Source organism: Gallus gallus, chromosome 7, assembly GCF_016699485.2.
Source record: "Gallus gallus isolate bGalGal1 chromosome 7, bGalGal1.mat.broiler.GRCg7b, whole genome shotgun sequence".
NCBI classification, from domain to species: Eukaryota; Metazoa; Chordata; class Aves; order Galliformes; family Phasianidae; genus Gallus; species Gallus gallus.
Genome location: NC_052538.1, coordinates 23,206,340 through 23,229,989, shown reverse-complemented (window position 1 = coordinate 23,229,989; position 23,650 = coordinate 23,206,340). Strand labels below are relative to the sequence as shown.

Here is a 23,650-nt window from a genome sequence, read left to right as displayed (position 1 = left end):
CATCTCTACTGACAAATAGTGTGAGCACGCTGTTCTTTCCCTTTTCATTAAGCATTTTCCAAGACCTTATAACTATTTTTGCACAGGTGTAACCCTTCCAGAAAGGAGACAGCTGCAATTGCCTGCAAACCAGTTCTGCACAGAATTGGTGACAGACTTCTGCAAAACCTCCTGAGCACTCATCAGAGCAGACTTGAAGGGCACACATCATTCACCTCTCATATGCAAAAAGACAATAAATCTTAACTGATTGTTAAAAAAGTTTTATAATGTTTTAATTATTTTTAATTATAAATTTGACTATGTTTTCCTATTACAGTTAATTCCTTCACAGCACCACCCACTACTGATAGCAAGGATAGAGGCTCCTTGCTCCAGGTGTCAGAATAACAACATATTACCACGCAGTTACCAACTGCATGATACAGCAAAAAATATATTTGTTGTTCCGTTCACATTTAAGATTTTAGGCTACAAGTAGCTATGGGAGGGTAGAAGTATAAAAGATATAAGGCATAGCTAAGGTAAGACACTCTTGTATCTATGTATACTTATAACCCAACATACTGAACAGGTCAGTTCTCCTTAACCTGTGTATCAGCCCAAATATATTCAGGTAGCTGAAGCACTCAGAACAGTTTATTTGAAAGTTTATGACAGGAACTCAACAGAAGCCTATAAATCATGATAAAAACCAAGATTGTTTCCTATGCTCCCAGCTTACCTTTTTTCACCTCGATGTTCAAATTTGACTCTAACATCGTTCTGTAACAAAAAGGATACAGAAGGACCACTATTAGTTTGCTACTGCCTCCCATAGTGAAAGCCATAGAATTTAATTCAGTAATCATAATAATGATAGTCATAAGCAAAACCTTTTAGCAGTCTATATGACTTTCCTGTTCTTTCTGATTTACCAAGCATCGTAACAAGTTGCTTCTGCTAAGACATTAGGAAAGGCTTAAGATGTGTAAAACACAATTCTGAACTACAATTAATGCTTCTGGAAGTTAACATGTTATTTTAGAATCAGTATACTTGAACATATTAAAGTATTAACAGATGCATAGATTTAAGTTCAGCATGAAACCGAGACCCAAAGAATCATCTATCATGAACACACACTGACTCGACTGCTATGAGAAACAACAGGAAATGATCTATATTTTTAAATGATTCTGTCACTGCCACTCTTCCACCCTCAGTGATGCATGGGCATAAAAACTCCTCTCTGCAAAGGGACAGAAGACAACTACTCTTTCAAGCTTAGGTTGTGCAGTTGATGAATATTTTTTAACTACTTAGCTGCCTGTTCTTTTTACTTTCAAGCTGAACAATACAGGTGCTTTCCTCACATACAAAGAAGCCTTCCTCTGTTTTTAAACCACAACCATCATTTACTTTCACAAAATGAACTGCAAAGATACTTGACAGTTTTTTTGAGATACATGGAAAGATACCTTTCCAAGCAGAGCACAGTATCTCTGCACCTGACAGCCTGTTGCATGGCATCATGATTTAGAATACTGATAAAAGCAGGACAACTACAGTAGCTTCTAGCAGCTAACAAGCTTTCCAGCAGGAAGATATTTATATATATATATATATATATATATATACACACACACACACACACCTAATTAATGATTTTCACCTGTGTTGTTCTCCGTTTCTGCATGACAGTAACAACAACTGACTAATAGTGCACAAATAAATAAGGACAAAAATCACAGTTCCCACAGTTTTGGACTATTTATACATCAAGAAATACATCAGCTATTTCATTTCAGAAGATAACATTATTTCAAAATGAAAAACAAAGACAAAAACTCCTTTTCCATCCATGACATCACCATTGGTTGCTTGCGTGTTGCTTTCTTGAAAGAAGAAGTTGATGCCTTTGCTACCAGGACAGGTTTGAATGTCGCTGAATGTTGTGTGTAACAAACAAACAAACATAACTCTTTTCATAAACATCACCATTTAAACCCACATTAAGCTAGCATCCATGCATCCAATTTCCCAATAACCAACGTATCCGTAAATATCTGCAGCCACGAGGTAATAAAATTGTCATACAAAATGTTTAAACCCAGAAAATGGCTCAAGTATATTTCTCTAACTTTCTAAATATTTTTATATGCAAATAATTATGGATCATGTCTATATATTACCTCAATATCTAAAGTCACAGTGGAGAAGTAAATCTCACAATACCAGCAACACGTAATTGTTATATACTGAACTTAAATAGTAAGGATAAGACTTTTTGTCAGTGTAAGAATTAAAAATACTCAAAAACTTTATCTTTAATAGGTTAAACAGACCTGTGCCAATTAATGGTTCGTGTAAGTGGTTTGGCAATTAAGGGTCCAATCACATAAGCACGCAGCTAATGGGATATCTACCCTTACTTCTGTAAGAGCCCTAAATTCTCTTCTCTGAGCAGCAGTTCAAATCTATCGACAATGTCCTGTTTTTCCAGTTGTGTTGAGTACATGTAGAAAAAACTAAAGCTGAGAAGAATTTGCATCTCCAGCATATGAACAAACTAACAAAATATTCAGACCACAGATGGAGTAAAGAACTGTAAGAATGTTGCAGCTGCAGTGCTGACATGCATTAATATGCCCAGCTGACATTTGCACAACCCAATATGCCTGTAAAATTCATTCTACACAAGTATTCTCAGTAGAAGATGCTACCACAGCCCAACATTGTAAAATACTCTAAAAATAGTTCAGATCTCCATACATTGTCAGAACACCTCTGTGATATTCAGTTGACCAGGGTCAGTCACTTAAGCATTTGCTGCGTATGTCTGAAACCCTACTGCTTCATTTTGCTGCTAATTTAAGAACATGAACAAAGGAAATGGCAGCTAAGAGACCAATAGCTCATTCTGGCACGAAGAATAATTACAGAAGTCACAGTAGGCCAGTTAGGTTTCATTCGGGTAGTAAAGATATTGAAGAGTACCTGTTTTTTAGGTGAAGATGACTTTGGTTTTCCTGTTTCTTGTTGGGGCAGTGCAGGACGACTGGCCTTATGAAGCACAGCCAAATCCTGCATGATTGAATTCAAAGCTTGCTGCTCATCTGCTCAGAAGAAAAAGAGAAATGTAAATGACTTAAATCGGAAGTATGGCACTGTCTCATTTCCCAATTAGGCAGGCATGATTCTAAAAATCCATCCTATATTGCAATATATAATCACCCAATTTTAAACATTACTGCCATGCTGCAATACGTGCAGTCTTTCGTTAGCAGCGCTTAAGGAAATAAACAGCTTTATCAGTAAATATACTTAAATGGCAGGTTTAAAAAGTAGGGCCACATCACACAAGAGACTCCTAAATAGCTAAATTGTTTGAGCACTGACTGAAGACCCACAGAGTCATTTTCTTCCTCTTCTGTAGGATGGCACATTTTTGGGGGCTTAGAGAATCAACAACCACAACCTTACGATAAGAAACAAGAATTGTGCATCATGATAACACTGTTTAAAAATTGAAGACAAACAAAAGCCACACTTCCTCAGTCTCGCAATGATATTTCAAAGAACAAACATCAGAAGCAATAAAAGATGAGAAACGTCTTCAAAATAATTTTAATACCAGCAGCTATTCCTTCCTTACAGGTCAATCCTTCACTTTTCACCTCCAGCTACACAGTGACATACCACAGCTTCCGGTTTTTAATATTCATTCCTAAGAAACTCTAAAACATAGGTAGCAGATGACTAATGCTGCAGCCTGGGGAAGTGCTCCGGAGTACACAAGTTCTTTCTCACTTTCTCCTCCTTTACCCACCCTCCCCCCGCCCCCCCATACACTTCTCCATTTTTGTGGCCATTTTTTTCACCTTGGCAAAATTAATTTAGCCATGTGATGTATAAACATTACAATGTCATTGCTCTTGGAAGTTCACACTTGAAAGGCATCAGTAAGATTATTTCTAGCTCTTCAGGCTGAATGACCTCATCAACTGCTTAATAACAGTAGTGTCAGAGTCTCTGCAGTGGATGGCATTTGATGAAGTCTCATTACTGTGTCAGACTCACAGTGGATTACCAAATGTACGTATCTAAATGGTTCCCGTAGTTCTGTGTAAGCATGCAAAGCTTCAAGGGAAATTTTTACCTTTGACAATACATCTTACGAAAGACAACTTTAATAGAACTTCAACTTTAAGGAAAAGTCAATACTAATGAATTGTAATTCAGTTCTACAATCTCAAAACACCACTCTTTACTTATAATGTTACTAAACTGCACACCAACCTAATTTGGGTAGAGAACCTCATTCAGGTTAAAAAAACATAAGGATATGAACATGTTCTCTTAAAGGAGAAAGATGCCTTGTTCAGTAGGAAAACCCAGTCTTTCACCTCACCTCATTTCACACTGAAGAAATGACTGACTTAGTATTATTCTGGTCTAAGAACAAACTGATCAAGGCTGATCGAACTCCAGTTCCACCTAAAAAAACATTGATTAAAAGAGGTCTATCTTAATTTACCAACTATGAACTTACTCTTAAACTGTTAATTTACACTGATTTTCAAATGTCCAGTCCCATGTACTCCTGTTGCATGTAGCGTGGGTCCAATCTAAAGCAAGACAGTCACAGGGAGAAACAGAAGCACTGAACCAAGGGACAGTTTAGGAGCGAGAGTGCTATGCAGATTAGATTTGGAGTTCACACAAGTCAAATCAGTAAACAAATTTGTCAAATCAAGAAATTGTGGGATTTTAGTGTTCAAATTTAATAGATTCCTAACGAAACAGAGAGCTGGGCTGAAATTTAGTAGCTTTGAGCATTGGTCACATTGTCATTATTCATAAAGCTGCTTTTATAGATTCTAACATCCTAGTAGAGTTAAGTAGAAATATTCAGTGCCAGAACTGGTGGCATTCTTGCAGCTAACACTTGTTCCTTCTTCAAAGAAATATGCACTGCATAGCTTGCCACAAACCAACTATTTCATGGTGTCATAGCCCATTCTAGCCCTCAGTGAGTTAAAAAATAAGTTTTTAGTTGTTAGTTGACATAGATATAATTCTTAACATTCACTAGGTAGCATACTTCATACAAAGGAAAGAAAAGCTTACTGAATACCCAGTGTGATTCAATAGTCATCTCACAAAAAACACCACAAATCTAAGTACTACCTTGTTGCTGAGCACCAGGTAGGCTTCACTCACATAACAATAAAAAAAAAAACAGACAAAAGCTTCTACTTTCCCCACTCTTTTTTTGTTTCCCCTTTGAGCACAACTAAGCGATGTCAAGATTGACAAAGTCAACTCCTTAAAAAAGCCAGTATGACATGAAAAACTGACATGAAATTTCAGGTAATCCAAATATGCTACAGACTTAAAAAAAACACATAGCACTTGAGCCCTGGCTTTGCATTACTTTGATACAAGGCAGTATGATAACATGCTTTAACACATGCTCTGTGTTGTCATTCCCTACTCTCTCCCAGTCATTACCATTCAGAGCACAGTAAGTATTGCTCAGTTTCTAATACCACGAATCTCTATTTCCCATACTTGTTTTTTTAATTTATCACATGGTGAGAAGAAAATGCTTTACTCCAATGAAAGAAAAAAAAAAAGAGAAGTATTTTGAACAGCAGTAAAGCAGCTGAGCAGTGCCTGTCATGTAGACATTACATGAGTTAACACAGACAAACACTTCCTAAGAACATATAAAAAAGGCATGATGTGAATGTTCTCGCTCTTCAAGAGAAATGAGAAGTAGCTGAATTTTTATATAAGCTCCACTCAGAACTTACCCATAATGGCAGCGAGCCTGAAAACCTGAACTTCAGGGATGTGGTTGTCTTGTTAGCATTATTTTATTTCCTAAAATGCAAACCCAAAAGACATAATTATTGAAGTGGCAAAGTAATGTATTGCAGTCAGCTTTTCAGTTTTCACAGGTTTTTCTTTCCCCTAATATTCTACATACCAAATACGCATATAACCTACATCTAGGATTACATACGCAGATACGACATGGAAAAGAAAGGTACTGCCCCCAAAGCTGCTTTGGTCTCAGAGCAAGACTACAGACGTACAGAACATCAGTAGATACAAAGATCTAAATATTCTCCCAAACTTCAGCTGATTTTAGCTTCTATCTACATTCCCTAGTGACAATTAGTGGCTTGATTAGTCATATCACTCTACTACACGAGATATCCACTACTGCAAGTTACAATGGACCAAAGGAGGCACCATCCTTGAAAGAGCTTCAGAAGCTGCCTGGATTTGGTGCTGAGCCCTGCCCTGCATGGCCGTGCTTTGAGCAGAGCGTGCAAAACAAACAGCTTTGAGGTCCCTCCGTCAACCTCAGCCATTCTGAAATTCTCCTTCTACACCATTCTGTTCTCTGCTGTTCAAAGCTATCTGCACGTGAAACTCCAGAAACAGAGGACAAAATGAGAGCCATCAGTATCTCCTGTTTATATGAACTAGAGAACCAATCAGAAGAACATTACAGATACTTCCAACACCCCAGAAAACAGAAGTGATTTATCTTAAGGTTTTAACCATTTGCCATTCATACAGATGAGGCAAGAGAACATTTGTCGTATTTGTAACAGCCCTAATGATTAAATGAATTAATACATACATTCAGTGCAAAAAAATCCTATTTCTAGATCTGAAAGTAATTTCAGTTAAGTTAGATAGGTCTATTCATTCTGACTTTCTGCCATCGTGTCTCTTACATACTCATTTCACAGAAATAGCATTCATTTCATCAGGCAAAATAGAAAGCTTCGGGTACTTAGGGCAGCACCTGCAAAGACTGTATCTTTCAGAAAGAAATTTGCACCGGAGAGCCATATAAAGTCTTCCCCTATATATTGCCTTCTGCCTACATAACAGATGACTGACACATCTGCTGGTGTCTATTCCAAGCTCTATAACAGCCAAAAGGAAAGCAGGCTCTCAAGCACTTTCTTGTACTCCCAAGTCTATGGACAGTCTCAGAACAGTACCTGAAAGAGGTTCAAGTGCTATGGGAAAGCAATTACCCTCTGGTGCTTTGGAAAATACTAAAGCCTGCAGGAGTATGAGAAGTACACCTGGCCCGGGCTGCCCTCAGACTCAAGACAGCAAACCTCAGCTCCAGCCTTCCTCATGCTTCCACTATGAGAAAACAAAAACCACAAAAACAAACAAAAAACCTGTTATTTCATAACAGAATGAGAAAATGGTGAAGATACAAAAGAAATGGACTCAAACCAACCTTTAAAGAGAGAAGCAGGGGATGGATTTTCATTTATTTGCAAAAATGACAATAGCCAAATCCCTCAACATGAAGACAGAATCTTCGAGCCTTGCTCTTGGAAGATGCCAGGAGATCAGCTTTGCCTACTTACTTGGTTCTGCCTACATAGTCAGAAATAACCTGACCAGTTCCCCCCCCCCAACCATCAGGGTTGTAGAATACAACCCTAAGAGTCCAAAAAGCAAAAGAGAATGTGTATTCTATCATCTCCCACACTGTGGTTTTTGTACTGCTAGCTCTCTTCAGGGATTTTCCACAGAATTATTCACTAGTCATTGCAGTGCTCATAAAACACTTTTTAATCATGTATTTGTTCCAACTATCTTAAAATGAGAACTAGTGTCACTTTCATAAATGCCTGACTTTATTAGCTGTCTGATACATCAAACTTATAAATGTGGTTCATGACTTCAGATGCAGTATTTTAATACTTCCTTGTGAGCATTTCAAAGAAAAACAGAAGTTCTGAGCCATTTCAAATCTTTCAGAGTACAAGAATAGGTTCCATCTCCCAACAAAAACACCCCATGTGTTCTTCCTCAGTGTAGCTGCAATAACTGAACTTGGAAGCTCAAGAAATGTGAGCTATAGGGCTTATACAGAGCAAGCAAACTGAAAATGAAGAATCATTGTATGAAGAATATGCAACTTCTTCCAGTTACAGGAATTCATTCCTCAGTACTACTCCACAGCCTCGCTCATTAGAAACACCTAATCCACTGAACAAGCAACCATTTATTTCTCCTTCTGATTTCTTAGTCCTGAGAAGAAGAACAGAAAATATGATCTTCTCCGAATAATTTATGAAATTCTCACATGATCACTTCTAACTAAAATCCTGTTCCAACACAAAGTATGGTGACAATCCAGAACAAAAAGGAAGCACAAGTAGGGAAAACTGGAACTTACAGAAAGATTCCAGAGAACCAAAGCAGCAAAATACAACAGCGGATACGAAGGCAAAATAAGATTATGTCAAGGTCTTGCAGAAAGAGGCAACCAGCTTGAATTTGAATGTAATTAAAGAAAGGATGACAGAGTGAATTTCAAAAAGGTGATGATGGGATAAGAAAGGCAAACAAAGAATATCCTAGCAACAGCATTTGGGATATCAGGGCGGAGAGAAGGCCATTCATATTCATGACTCAATTTCCCTCAGCCGCCTTCCACAGAGCCTGGGAGTCTTCCGGGATTTGGGAGAGCTGCTGCAGGAAGAACATATCCTATCCAGGAGATGCTCAGAAACTGCTTTTAGCTTTCTCGTGGTAAAGGACATAAAGCCCGAGGGCAAGTAAGTCATGCAGGCGGTAATCCAGCTGTTGAAACAACCGGTGCTAATTGTCCACGTGCATTTAGGTTTTCTACAATAACTGCAGCAGGGTCGAGCTACATAAGGGCACACGAACAGTGGCACACATACCTTGTGATCTCTCAGGGCTTACTCAGTCACCTTCAAACTACTTGTAGTGCAGAATAAAAAAAAAAGCTTTAACCTCACACAGTGGAGGGAGAAAGAAAGCAGATGCTGTAAGAGGTCCATATGAAGCAAGCCAGCAGGGGTGTTTGTGCCCTGTAGGACACAGAGACATCCAGTGCGCAGAAATGAAATGGTTTCTACAGCATCTGACTTCATAGCACAAGTTGAATTTTTAAAGAGTGATATTATCTATAGCTGCTGTAAGAGCTACCAGCTCCTCAGCTGGGAACAGTAAAGGCAGTGCAGAAGCTCTCAAGAACTTATGAGCTTTCAGGGTGCCTTGTATGTTAAAAGTCAAGAAGAAAAGCAGAGAAGCAACCAATGCATACAGTAACACTTCTGCTGTACAGAAAGCTGTTTTCCACCTCCAGAGGCCACTGCCCCAGTCCAAACACTGGTCAGGGTACTCAAGGATAGTAATGCCTTACAAATTTTCACTAACATGAGCAAGGCTGATATAAGTTAGTCAGAAGATACAAATTCACAGCTCCTGTTGCTGCACCAAAGTAAAATGATGTAGTGTGAACTCCAAAGGAGATGCACTGTCATCATTCTAATCACAGGTTAAGATTAAATGGGAGATTATACTACATTAGGTATAAGCCAGTTTAACCAACAGAACAAGAAATCAAACTTTGTTAGCACTGCTTCTCAGAGACGTGTATACAAAAATACATGATGGGAAGAACCAGGTAAATATGAAGTACAGAGTTCACGAGTATCTCTGCACTGTACAGCAGACAATCAGAACAATAAGACTGACAACTTGGAGGAAGAATGAGGCAGACAACATGGTTGTACCCCCAAATATTGCTTTTAAACAATCCAGTGTTGAGCCTCGTGCTAACTCCTATAAACCAAAGAAAGCGAGGCTGATGAAACACCTCAGGTGGTCACCTAGTCAAATATGCCTACTTAACCATTAGCCAAAATAACGTGCAGCACAGCTTACCAAATCTGTTTTAAATTTAAAAACAAATCAAATAGAGAGCATTTTTTATACTTTTATTGCTTTCATTGTTTCTTCCCTCCATTTTTATTTCCTTATCTACCTGTACAGAAATACAGACAAGGGACATGGGGAAGGGTGTATTTCCCCTCTTCTATAAAGCTGCATTGCCATGTGCTGATCCTACCAGCCATCCAGGGACAAGTCATTGAGTGCTGGTGTGGAGCAGAGAGATAATCCAGACAAGACAGACTCTGACAAAACTACTTCCTATGAACTGTCCTGGTGCATTCAGCAGAAATACAGAGTACAATTACAGTAAACACAAAAGCTGCACAGGGAACCAGCAGTTCAAGATGACTGCTAAACGTAAGTCACCTAAAGTCACCTAGAGTCACACAGAGAAATCATAGTTCTAAATATCCATTGGCATAACTGACCTGAACTTAGTGTGGCAGGCATGGATGAAAACTCAGAATTGTTGAAATTCTTAAAGATACCCAGAAAAGATAACTGCACAGAAAGGGAGGTAGAGGAGAACACTTCATACAAATGTAAACAAACATCAAACAAAACCCACCACATTCTTGTCAAAGGAGCTGCAACACAAAATCATAAAGGGCAGGAAAAAATGAAGCAAAGAGCAGGAACAAGAAAAATAGCAAGCTGGTAACATAAAGCTCTGTTAATAATTGGAGTCCAACAATTACACATTGAATGTTAATTCCGTTTTAGAAAAACTCCCTTCTTGAAAAGAAGAAACTAAGCTTAAATGGTGAATAAAATAACCAATATCCTCTCATACGCAGCATTATGAGATCTTTTAAAATGAAAAGAGACTGAAAATGAACAGGTGAAAGACTTACAAAAAACAAAAGAGCTGTTAAAACAGTAATATCATCCTCCTAGGCTCTTCTGTTACACATCTCTGCGTATCCTGAAGCATTCCACCTTTTTCTTACCCCACTTGAGAGATCAGCTCCACTGGTCAGCAGAGACAGAGGATGCACCACACTGCTGCACCAGGGAGTGCTGGCAGACAGCAGAACCCACAGCCGGCTGCCTGGTGATGCCCAGAGCAAGGAAAAGAGGGACAACGTGGAGCAGCACCTCCCACAGCCAACTGGCAGCTCAGAGCAGCAATTCAGAACTGGCTGGCTGTCCTCCATTCACAGCGTAATACACAAACTGGATTCCTGGCTTTTTTTTTTTATATATACTCTTACTACCCCTATTTCCAGAACCATCACCATCCAACCATTATATCCTGAACAGCTAACCTAAAACTTTCCTGCCACTAGAGTATTGGACAGGACAAGAAACACAAATCACATGAAGTGCTCTTCTGCAGAAAGAGAAATTAGATCTCTCATTTATTTCCTGCAAAACTGCTTTGATTCTGCCTTTCCAGATATTTCAAGTCCTGTTCTGATTCCCTGTAGCTTAGTCAGCACTAAACTTTGTCCTGAATTTCTCACTCCCTCATAGTTAAACAAGCTTATTCAGAGCCCCAAGCTATTTTAACCTATTGTACAGATACAGAGTAGTTCTTAACATATAGAATACCCCGAGCCAACTACCCGTATCAGCACAACAGGCTTCAGAAATCAGAGACTTCCAACTCATGCAAAACCACCACTTCTTTTTCAAATTACATTACAGATGGACAACAAAACCTCAGATACGTATGTTCTGCTGAATTGAGCTGGTGAGACAGCAAATGTTGTTACAAAATAGGAAGAAATGGTCAGCATCCACTTTTGGAATGGTTTTGGAAAAAGAAAAACCAACCAAAACCAAAAGGATGTATCCAAAGCACAGCACAGTGTTAAGGGAATAGAAATGTCACCACCCGCACCAGCTAGGAGATACAATGCACCACTGGTAATACGCATCAGATGAAACGTTATAAAGGCCCAGACATGCAGGAGTCCAACAAAGACTCCTCCCAAAATAAGTGCATCAGCTTTCTGGACCACTCCTATAAATATTTGCGCATACCTGAAAAACTGCAAATGTTACATAAAGAACCGAAAAGGGTAAAAAAGGCCAAGAGCAGCTGATATTTAGCCCCATATCAGTTGAGAGTAAAATAACGTAATAATTAGCTCGGTACCTACAGCAATTAAAAGCAAAAATGCAGTAAATGTTCTGGTTTCAAGGACTGCTATTACTGCCAAGCAAAATACAGCTTCTTGAAATGATAAGAGATCAGTTAACAGGACCGACTACAGCAGTTATCCTACTTAGTACTTTCCCACATGGTACTTTAATTGTTTGCTTAAAAATCTGAATTAAGTAACAGAAAACTCAGTTGACAGATTAAAATAAAATATTTTGAGATGAATTTTCCTATTTAGCAGAAAATACCAATAAAGACAACTCCTTACAGACAGGCAATGATGAGGCAGCCACAAATGAGATACTGTTGTGTCGTACTGCTGTGCCTTAAAAAAGTGATGCTGTCCATTTTAGCACCACCAAGGCAGCTCATCTCTCAAAGTGCTTTGCAAAACAAACTTCAGAATAAACTGAAAGACTCAGTGGTCAGTGACACATGTCAGACTTCCACCTGCTGGTTCCTGGCATGACTTGTCACCTTCAAATACCACTGACCACTTCCAAGAACAATGATAGCGATGTGAAAGTTTCAAAAGTCCTGGAAGACATGAGAAGCAAGGGCACAGTTTTTAAATGACTGTTCTCATAAAAATGCAAAGTAATTGGTAATTTAGCTCCAGATGAGTTTATAGAAGAGTGACACTTTTGAGATAAACATCTCAGCACTTAGAGCAATATTCACAGAGTAACTGCAGTCTAGGAATGCTAACCTCTCTACGCTTCCTTTACAGTTGATAGATGGAGATAAGAATATTTAGAGTTCCAAGCACTCAAATACAAGTTTCCTGCTTTGAATGAATCTCTTCTTTCCAAATGGCATTGAGAGCCTCTGTTGGCTATAGCCTTTCATAAACCCACTCCACTTCAAGTACACAAAAAAGATAAGGCAGTAATTGGCCTCAAACAGAAAACATCTACTTTCTTTGGCAAGATCTCTTTCTTCACCTAATTCAACTTCTACAGAACTTCATTTCCTGTACCTGTTATTTCTTCAGCAGCAGCCAAAGTACTCTCCTTGACAACTAATTTCTCAACCTCACTGAACAAGGACTTTGCTTTCGCTTCAAGCGAGTCTGCCTGGAAAGTCACAATGCTCTCTTAAGAGCTGTTGAGAGTTCCAAGAAAAAAAAAAAGAAATATTACAAAAATGAAATAAATACATCTTAATTTAAAGAAAGGTCACAACAGATGAACTCCTGGACAGATGCCACAGTGACACCCTGCACAACATTTTAGTGTTGCTAATTTTGCAACAGGACATACTAGCTAGAATTGACTGCTCCTGCTCCTATTCATTGCCCGGCTCTACTTCTATCCGAGAGCACGCTTTCTCATAAAACGTGATAAAAAGGCACTAGACGTGGTTATTTGTAGCCCTAGAGATCTGCATCACTGCCTGCAAATCACTCTAGTGTCTCTGAAATCTATTATCACCACAGCGACAGAAAGTCTCACAGCATCACAATCTTAAGGAGAATAATTCCTCACCAGTAACAAAGATGTGTGTTACACAAATGGATTTAGGCTAGCAACATCCACAAAAGTTTAGGTTGCTACCAAGTATAGCAAGGTAACATTGTAATGACTGCACATATGCAGAATAAAATACTCCTGGGATGTTGGTAACATTCTCATGATCTACTGTGTGAAATGAACTGGACTCCCCCTAAGAGGCTACTCAGAAAACAGGTGAAATTTTAACCCTTACAATCCCACCAGGCCAGCATCATGGCAACTGTTACAACTGGATTTAAACACTTCTGTTTCTTCTTCCAAAGTCTCAGGGTGCTTTGGGCAGCTGCTGCCCCCATTGGGAGGCCTCCTGCTGCTTCTCAGGAGATACAAATGGAGCTGAAAGTAACCTTGGTGCAACTGCGAAGTCAAAATATTTACAAACAGGAGCTAAAGATGTTACAATTAAGAGCGTTACCAGCCACAATTGTACCTGAATGACTTGGATACAAGATCAGACAGCACACAGAACTTAGAACTTTTTTCCTCCCTACTATCACAGAATTCACAGCACACACCTTAAAAGAGCATGGTGCTTCTCACTTCCTTATGACAGCACTCAAGGTCACTAGTTAAGCCAAAGTTCACAGTAATGCCATGCGCGGTGCAGGTTTGCTTACTGTCTACCTGCATTAATGGTAATAGCTCTAAGAACAGAAGATGTTGCTACACACAATAATCAATCTATGTTAAGAGTATCCATGAAGTAGAGGAGTAAACCACACATAACCTACACACGTTATTCCTTAAGCAAAAATGAAACAGCTGAGAGAAAAAGCTGACTTCCAGCAACAACTGAGTACTGCTCACAGGCAGAGCGTGCCAGTTACTATGAGAGCAAAAACATGCAGTGCCATTGGATCCCACTTCTGATTGCATACAGAAAAAAGCACACCCCTAAATGCCAATAGCCAACTCTGTCCTCCACACTGCATCCTTCAGTTCTGTGACCAGGATGGGCTGAAAGACAACCACCTGGGGGAAATGAACCAGGTAAATAAAGTCGCTATCTATTTGCACAGCTGGTTTTGGAACCTGTCTTCAGGTGACTAAACCGAGAAGTCGTCTTTTTCATCGCTGTAATCATCATATTTGACAGCACCTTTCACGCAAAACAACACTCACTGATTTCATAGGTGCAGCTGTTTTAATCACAGCTGAAAATCACACCATTACCATTTCAAATCGAGCACCAAGAGAGCTGAACACAGCACTACCTACCAGCTACCCTGATTCACACAACCTGCCTGGCTTCTTGCTGTGCCACCAGCACCAACCGCATCTTATTCTAGGGACATCTTCACATTGGCACTGTGAAAACACATGCCTCATTTTCCATTTAAATTTTGCAGCAAATCAGGAAGGAATCCTTAGTGAACAGCCTTTGCTACAAGCTGTTCCTTGAAACTCACATTTCCGACACATTTCCGTAAAAAAAAAAACCACTGCTAAGTCAACCACCACTTCCAGACTGAAACATTCAGCAACAGCAAACACACAGAGTAGTGAAGCCAACAAGGAGCCACAGGGATGGGCAGCCTCAGACCTCCTGTGCTTGAAACTGCACACAGGGCCCAATATTAACACTGAAATGTTGGCCAAGTGTATTCTTACATACATTAATGGAAATGGGGAGAACACTGCACGCATACACACACTGCATGCATGCACTACACAAAATCCGAAGAGTTTTTTTAACCACTCACATAATAAGTTTTTGCATCATTTTTGTAGGCAGCCTCATCTAATGGAGCAGGTGTAAGCAGACAAACTTTGTAGTTTTTAATCCATGTTCAGTAGGCACTCTTTTTAACCTGGATGCCCCACATAAGCCAATATAAAATACTACTAAGCTATTGAGTACAGAAGCCTTTCCTCATTTTGTGCTTTGGTAACAATCCTTAGCTTCTCATGAACCAAAAAAGAACTTAATTCATTGCAGTCTTTCACAACATTTGAAGCCAAATGAAACAAACAAACAAACAAAAAAACCTAGCTTTGCACATCCAAGAATCCAAAGCAAAGGCATGAAGACAATGCATCTACGTGACATTTCCTGCCTACTTCCACAACACACAGCTCAGTGATAGGAACCAAACCATTACAATAACACCTAAGATGCTACATGCTTATATTCTTTACACAACACAGAAAATGAAAAAATCCTCATAAAGACAGTCAGTGAGGTAATTTGCAGACCCAAAAGCTGGGAGATTATATCAGGGAAAGGTTCACCGTGCAAAAGCACATCTCATCACTGTTTATGACTACCGTTCCACTAAGTTTGCACTTCTGTCAAAGGAGCAGCCTGTTGCCCACTGTAACTGCTGCTTTCCAGCTAAGCCCCAGTGTCAAGCAGGACATTCAGGGCAAAGAGGTGATCCAGGTGATTTATTTAACATGCTGTAACTGCCAAACCATCCGACCTCACACAGCCATCTCAGTACCACTAACACAAAGGCAGGAGCAGGAATTCCTGCTGAAACTGCCCACTGAGCAGCTCTGGATTTTAAAAGATCTTTTGAAAGATGGCATGCGTGATACAGAGATCCTGGGCTGCTACAAATACTTTGGTCTGACCTGTACCAAATGAACTAAAACAAATGGACATATGCATAATTTCAGTAAGAAAGAATAGATATGGCATGAAACAATCCTCACTTTCTAATCTCCTGGTGTACTCTGAATGTGCATGAAAAAAAGTTGAACAGAGTCACTATGACAGTCTATTTAGATACCCAGTACCAGAAAGAAATCTGACCATAAGCTCTTCTAAGTCACGGCATAGCAAAGAGCAAAGGCCCCTGCATGTATACACTGGTTAAAATATAGGAGAAGCAAAATTTGTGCTTTGCAATGGAACCGGGGTGCTAGATAGAGGGTTCCACAAGAGTCTGAGCTGTTCAACACATTCTGAATTATCCAAGAAACAGGAGCAAGGTAAAAAGCCTGCCAACACTGTGCCTGTCATTGATACCACGTGAAGTGGTGGAGGTGGTCTTCACCACACCGAGAAGAGGAGAGCCAGCACAGATGAGTGAAACTGATGATGTGAGGAGAATAGTCATAAATTTACACAGAAGAAAAAGAACTAACGGGCTCAGCACTGAAGTCTACCTGCACTCAGAAAGAAAATTTAATGTTAGTAATTCCTATGAATGAAATGAATACAAAACAGAACACTGCCCATCTTGACTACAACTCTCAGTGCTGGGGACCTCAGCTCCAGAAGACGACGTATTAAAATAGAGCAGCTTCAGATAAGGTAAGAAAGTACAATCAAAGACATAAGAATAGGTTCTACAGTAGGGTACAAATAGGCAAGTTAGGACTCTTCGATTTCAGAAATATCCAGGAGAAGGAGGAAAATGATCAAGGTCTACAAAATCACGGCAGGACCAGAGATAGATCACTGTATTAGAGATGGATTGCTCACTCCCTTCCACAACAAATGTGGTACCAAAGGAAAAGGGCACAAGCCAAATTCTGAACAAAGAGAAGGTGAATTTTAACATTACAAGTAGTGATGTACCCATAGAACTTCTTACCAAAGAATGGCTGGTTGGCTGCATGCAAAAAGGGCTGGATGCAAACCAACAACAACGAACTACACAAACCTAGAACAGCTCTTCAATGAAAACAGCTAGAGATGAAGGAATACTCAAGCTATCGCTTATACATAAGCTTGCCTTGTTCTTACCCTTCCCTCAGCATCTGCTCACGCTCATTATTAGAGGAAGAATGCTGGAGTATGTTTTTTCTGATTTCATTATGGATTAAGGCTTTACCTAAGACCTGTCAGTCAAAGCACCAGCAACATGTAAATTCTCCTTTGAAAGTCTCACTTGGTATTCATGATAGCACTAATACCACAGGCACAGAGACTTAATAAATATTCTCTAAAGAGAATGCTTTATCATTGGGCTGTGATAGTGCATGACAAAGAGGCAGAAGGCCTGTTCAGGTATGGTAACACTGACATCAATCGCCTTACCACAACTTACTTCAAAGTAGAAAGATGTATAAAATGGTTATACACTATGATACATTTTTGCCAACAAAAGCCGCATGGAACCCCAGAAGAACTTGTTTTCAGTCAGGTTTCCCATTATACAAACCAGAGGGATTGCATGTGATGGGAAATAGATGTGGAAGAGCAGAAAAGGCCCATTTTCCTGGAAAACAACTTAGTAGGTCCTGGTCCTGTACAGCATAGAAATACTTTGTATAAGAAAACTAACCTGAAGATTAAATTCACCACAGCATAAAGTGCTATCCTTTGGGAAGATAACTCAAATGCACATTTATGAAGGAAGAAATACCTGATTTTACAGATGCTAACACAAGCTCCCATGTTAACAAATGGAGGAGCCAAGAACCTGCTGTTGTTGAAAACCAAACGAACAAAAAACCAAACCAAAACAACCATCAAAAAACCCACAGAAACAAAAACCAAACTAAAATAACAAAACCAAGACATGTGCACACCCTGAAATGACATTTTAATTGGGCTGCCACGTTACTTCTGATGTAGCTTATAGAGTAAGTTGTTTATTCTGCTGCAGTAAGTCTCAGACTGGAGAACTTTGCAGAAAGATGCAGACAAATCAGAGTCCAGTGGGAGCTGATGACAACATGAGGAAATACAGTCTGCGAAGAAAAGGCCTATTGGTAGAGTTTAGTGAAGGGAAGACTGAAATAAGAGACAGAAGAACAGTCCTCACATGTACATACAGCACAAGCAGTACAGAAATCATTATCCTGCATGAGTAATAGAAGGTGGACTGGGACTAACTGGCTTAACTAGAACCAAGACAGACATAAGTTAAATATTAAGAAAAGCCTCCTAACTGTAACAACAGCTACGTACCAGCTATAAATAGAGCAGTAAAGAGGTGTGGTATTCCCCTCTTTGGAGGTTTTTAAGACCGGATCAGACTAATGTCTGTCAGATATAATTTCAGAATATTTGTTTCTGCTTCAGAGCAAGGAGTGACCTCACAAAATCCGTTCTTACGCATCTGTCATTCCTTCTTTTATCAAAATGAAATCTGTTTATGAGTGTTATCATTCCTGAGCTTCAGAATTACAGCCTTTGCAACTTCAACAGCTGAAACATTTCAATTCTATTACTGAAAGCACTACTGCTGTCAAACCGTTACTGTACTTAGCAGGAAATATTTCAGGAACACAAGAGCAGCATATTTTACTACTGCAGATAATGCACAGAAGCAGACACATACATGACTGAATGGGCGTACAGAAAGTGAGTGAGGAAAGACCAGGAAGTGAGGAAGATGAGGAGACAGAGGCTGAAAACAAAGGTACAGCAGAGAAAAAAACATCAGCCTGAAGAAAATGGTTTTGCTCATGTGTGAAAAACTAAGTTACATCTGCCAGCACCATTGTAAAGCATGCTGCAGACACCACTGCTTTGGCCTGGCTCAAGTAAGGCCAACTTCAAGCAACCTCACAAAGCTGGGCTCCAAGCTGTGCTGTACATGCATTTGTGGGGAAAGCATCTCCAGAGCAGAGAATGAAGTGCAGCATCCCAACACGATCCCACTTTCCTCCATTCATTGGTACAAAACTTCAGCAGCTCCTCGGAAAATACAGTTAAGGTCAATGTATTTAAAACATCACAGGAAAAAAAAAAAAAAAAAACCAATGCAAAAGTGTTCTAAGTAACACTCAGGCTAACAAGCATCCACAAGCTACATGAGTCTGTATGAATACAGTATGAAACCAAGATCTCACGCTGATATGCACTGGTGAGAAGCACAACTTGCACACTGCATTCTGACTGATGCTCCCAGTGCTCACTTCTATCCTGTAAAATAGCACTGTGAACATACTTCAATGACAATGTGAGTGACCTATTTCTTAACACTACAGAATATTAGAACGCTAGAACAGCAAAGCAGTATTTATGGCTTTAAAAAAAATGAAATTACCTTCATCCCTACAGAGAAATTGGTGTGGTTAATAAAACTTCACTGAGATTTGTTACACGTAGTACTATGTCAGCTATATGTCTGCATTTCCAAAGCTTAAACATAATCTCTAAACTTTTGGGACAGCAAACGTAATGTTTGGTAATTAAGTAAACTAACATGAATACGTACATTAGCTAGGAACCCCAGCTAGGTTTGTCATATACATGAAATTAAGTTCTCCAAAAGTAACAAAGTGTAATTAATTACAGTGAGTGCCTACTACATGGACTGGTCTACACAGAGGTCAATCATAACAGCAATGATCTAAAAATAAGTTCTCCAAATCATCTGTCCTTCACTCTGCACCAACAACGCACACCCTGGTGGGATGAACACCTATTACTGTGTTTGGAGGGAGAGGAGGAAACCAACAGAGGAAATCACTCTCACCATCCCCATGTAGCAGCTTATAAGAACACATCATTTACAGCTCAGAGAATGCTCAGGAGGCACCGAACAATGTAGCAAAAACAAATTACATGTTATTCATGACTGCTGACCGAGTTTGCCAATGCAAAAAGCCAGCCTGCACTGAGGATAGCTCAGATGAAAGACAAAAACTGGTATGTGTTGCTGATATGCAAAGCTTTTTTTTTTCCTGCAAGAAGTACTCCATAAACACTCATTAATAATGACTTAAAAACTGATCTGTATCTAAAGATAAATGCTGTACTTTAGGAAACAGTAAGAAAAAAAATGCAAAGTCAAAACTACAAGACTGTATTAGATCTACAGCAAGGCTACTTCTCTTGCTTTCTCCAGAATAAAACTGTATCTTTAGAATAAACCGAACGCCTTTTGCATCTCACCACAGCCATCTTTAACTAATGTGGGTTTGCACCCTGAGCAGCTCTCCTGCGAACCACAGCACAGAGCACTGAGGGATCTGTGCCCACATGTGAAAGGCTATTTTTGCTGTAAAGCATCTAAAAGCCTCGTCAACACAAAGAAAATGAATAACTAAAGATGAGGTAAGACCATCCTTGCCGTAACTTTCAACCTTATACAACAAAACAACTCTTTACGCTACGTTAAAACAAACTCCACTTGTCCCAGGCACCTGCCTATTTACGTGTGTCAGGAGAGCTCTCGGGGTTCCCAAATACCACAGCTCTCTTAGAGAAAGTTTCCTCTGACAGTTTACAAGCCTCAGCATGCCAAGACAAGCAATTCAGAAACATCTGTTTTCTTCCCCATAGTCTTCCATTAGTATCAGGTAAACCACTGACAGCTCATGGAGACGGACGGCTCACTGACTGGCTGCTCAACAAGACACACTGCACACGCATTCTTCTCCAGAATTGAGTCAATCTGACCGATATTACTTCGCTATTCTACTTTATCAAAATGCAATGAAACCCTGAAAAAAAACCCCAACCCAAATCAATGACGCACAGCCTCATTATCCGAATCAATAACCACGTTCAATACATTTTGGTGGCAATCGTGACAGAACAAAACGTGTGAAGAAAACCAGAAATATAGTTAAGCTTTCATCTTTGAATATGTTTGGAGGAAAGCAGATATAAAATAAACACTGTGAGCACGAAGGGAAAATTTTTCATACAATATTTTGGTGATTTCCAAATGACAACAAAAGGTAAGGAACAAAAATACAGGAAAATTCCTCCAAGGTGTTGCAGTGTCACGTAAATCCCAACTCATCACCGCCCATCCCCATAAAACGATCCATAAAGGAATTCCATAGCACAGAGCACTTCCTCGGGCTTTCTGCTAATAAGCGCTACGCAATGGAGGAGGCAGAGACATTGTGTGAGATGAGCGTGCAGACGTCCATTCTGCACACGCAGCCTCTGCCATACGCACAGGAACACGTTCGTGAAGGCCTCCTGCACCCCGCAACGTGCTGCATTGTTTAAGGGAGAAAAATAGCTGAGAACTGAGAAGCGTTTCCCGCATGGACCAAAGGCCCCTTCTCTCAGGGCAGCCTCTGTCGCCTTCCACCATCCTCTCCGAAAGGACACAATGCAGCTCAGCAGCACCCTGCTTATTTAGCGCTTCGATCTTCAATAATTTCACAGCCAAGAACCAAAACCGTATTTACGAACCGGAGAAACCAGAGAAAAACCCCCTCGTGGGTGCCACAGTGCACCTCAAAGGCAAGATGGGGGAAAAAAAAAATAACCACCATGCGTTTACTTTTTTTTTTTTTAACCCCTCGACAGAAACACCGTGCCCATTCTGACCCACATCTACAGCTCTGCTACGGCAGCACCGCGGCTCTCACCCGCACACCGCGGGGCGGCTCAGACCCCCCAGGACCCCACCGCCCCCGGCCGCTGCCCGTCGCCCCCTCGCGCCTCCCCGCGGCCTCCCCCGGCGCGCCACAGCCCCCCGGCCCCGGGTCCGACCTGTGTGACGGCGGAGGCCGGGCGGCAGCGAAGGCCCCCCCGCGCTGCCCCACGGCGGCGGGCGCAGGCCCGGCGGAGCAGGCGGCGCGGAGGGAGCGGCCAGGTTTCCGGAGAGGAGCCCACCCCCCCCCGGGAGGCGGGGGGGAAGGGGCCCCGGGCCCGCACGGTGGAGAAGGGGACGGGAGGCGCGGAGCGGCGGGCCCGCGAGGAGGGAACGGGGCCCTCGGGCGCTGACGGGGCCGCGGTCGGGCTGAGACGGGGGTCCCGTCAAGCGCGAGGGGACGGCAGCCGCTGCCAAGCGAAAGCTCCGCCTCCCGTTCCGCCGAAACTCGTGACGTCGCCGCACCGCCGCCGGCGGGAGGAGGAGGAGGAGGAAGAAAGAGGGGAGGAACGCGAGGCGTCACCGCGCCGCGTCACGGACTGAGGGCGGCCGCCCGCTTCTGCGCATGCGCACGAGGTGGCGGCGCAAAGGCGGAAGCCGGCAGCGGGGGGAGCGTGCGCGGCGAGGGCACGGCGTCCGCACGGCGGGGTGAACGGCAGAGGGGGGGTGCGCTGCGTGGTGCCGCTCCGCTGTAACGCTGCCAGTCGGTTGGGCCCAGCAGAAGGCAAAAAAAAAAAAAAAAAAGCAGAACCCTGAGTGTTCTCAGCTGAGAAAGCAGAATAAGTGCTTCTGCAGGTGCTGCGCTCCCAGCACAGGGTCCCACACCTCCACAGGAGCAAACCTCTTCCTGAGAGTCACTGCCCCCTGTAACTGAGGCTGCTGTCATAAATCTATCGAGGAAGTACTCCACAACACACAGGAGGAGGGCTAGTGCTGCTGTGCTCAAAGTGCACGTAGCAGATGACTGCAAATAGTACTATGGCAATGCACTGTAGCTGAAGGGGGTCCAAACTAAGCTTACAGCCACAGAGCACCGTGTGCAAGAGCCACGTGTGACACACACGCGTGTACCAAACCTGCTGCTGGGGCATGGAGAGAGGCAGTGCGTGGTCAGAGAGCACTGCCAAGGATGGTTACATGGGTAAACCTTCAAATAGGGAATCTCCAATGGGGAAGGACCTCACATTGTGTGCAACTGCAAGTAAACTGAGTGGGCACCACCTGTGAAACTAAAAGGCATAAGTAGTTTGAGACATATGGCATATGCAGCAGAACAATAAAAGTGTTACCATCTTAGAAAAGGAGTGTGCTGAAGACAGACCCACGGATGAAGCACATCCAAGAAAGGCACAAGGCTCTGAATCACAGATTAGTAAGAACCGGAGCACCAACATAAGGGAGATGCAGTCATCCTTCAAAGTTATGACATTTTGTTCTACAGTTGGCAAACTTGTCAGCCACATTTATGAAATGCCTGTTGTGACCCAAAGTCTTCAGCTAGAAAGTTTAAAAGGTGACCTTTTGTGCTAAATGATAGGGAAAGTGCCAAGAGAAATGCTGACTGCATGTGATACACTTGCACCACCAAGCAAGATCAATGATCCACAGCGGCTTACACAGCTTTGAAAACACATCCAGTGTTTCCCTTGCCTTAATGTTCCAGTTCATGGCTATTCATCAGTTTTAGTATCTTGCAAGTGGATTTCACTGATGGAAGATGGGTTAGTGAAAAGTAGTTTCTGAGGACTGCTTTCCTTTGCTACACGAGAAGCTTGCAAGGGTTGTGGAAAAACTGTACTCTCCCCTTTCCTCTGCATATGTGGTCCTCTGTATTTCTGCACAGAGCACTCACTGCATCCCCAGAGCCATCCAGGGGAGCTTTACTTCATCCCCGCAGGTATGCCACAGTAATGTGGATAATACCTAGAACACATTAATTTCAGCACTGGGAGCAGGATAAACAGCCAAATATTGACTTTGAGAATATAATAATGTATACGTATATACACGAACACATACATATATATAATGCATAC

At 41.3% G+C, this 23,650-nt stretch overlaps 1 protein-coding gene across 9 annotated transcripts in view; it reads right to left on the bottom strand.

The window, feature by feature from the left end:
• The window catches only part of MAP3K2 (mitogen-activated protein kinase kinase kinase 2), a 47,954-nt gene that overhangs the window by 21,234 nt on the left and 3,070 nt on the right, over positions 1-23,650 (bottom strand). For 2 of the 9 annotated variants that reach the window (XM_015290042.4, XM_040703884.2), the window contains exons 1-4: positions 21,734-22,057; positions 5,802-5,871; positions 2,980-3,098; positions 725-765 (exon numbers count right to left, since the gene is read on the bottom strand). In XM_015290042.4, coding sequence (XP_015145528.1) covers positions 725-765; positions 2,980-3,098; positions 5,802-5,805 — 164 coding nt within the window. In that variant the 5' untranslated portion in view covers positions 5,806-5,871; positions 21,734-22,057. Of the gene's footprint in view, positions 1-724; positions 766-2,979; positions 3,099-4,393; positions 4,480-4,534; positions 4,611-5,801; positions 5,872-7,049; positions 22,058-23,650 lie in introns of those variants that run through there. The other 7 variants (XM_015290045.4, XM_422075.8, XM_046943721.1 and 4 more) reach the window with 7 other exon arrangements.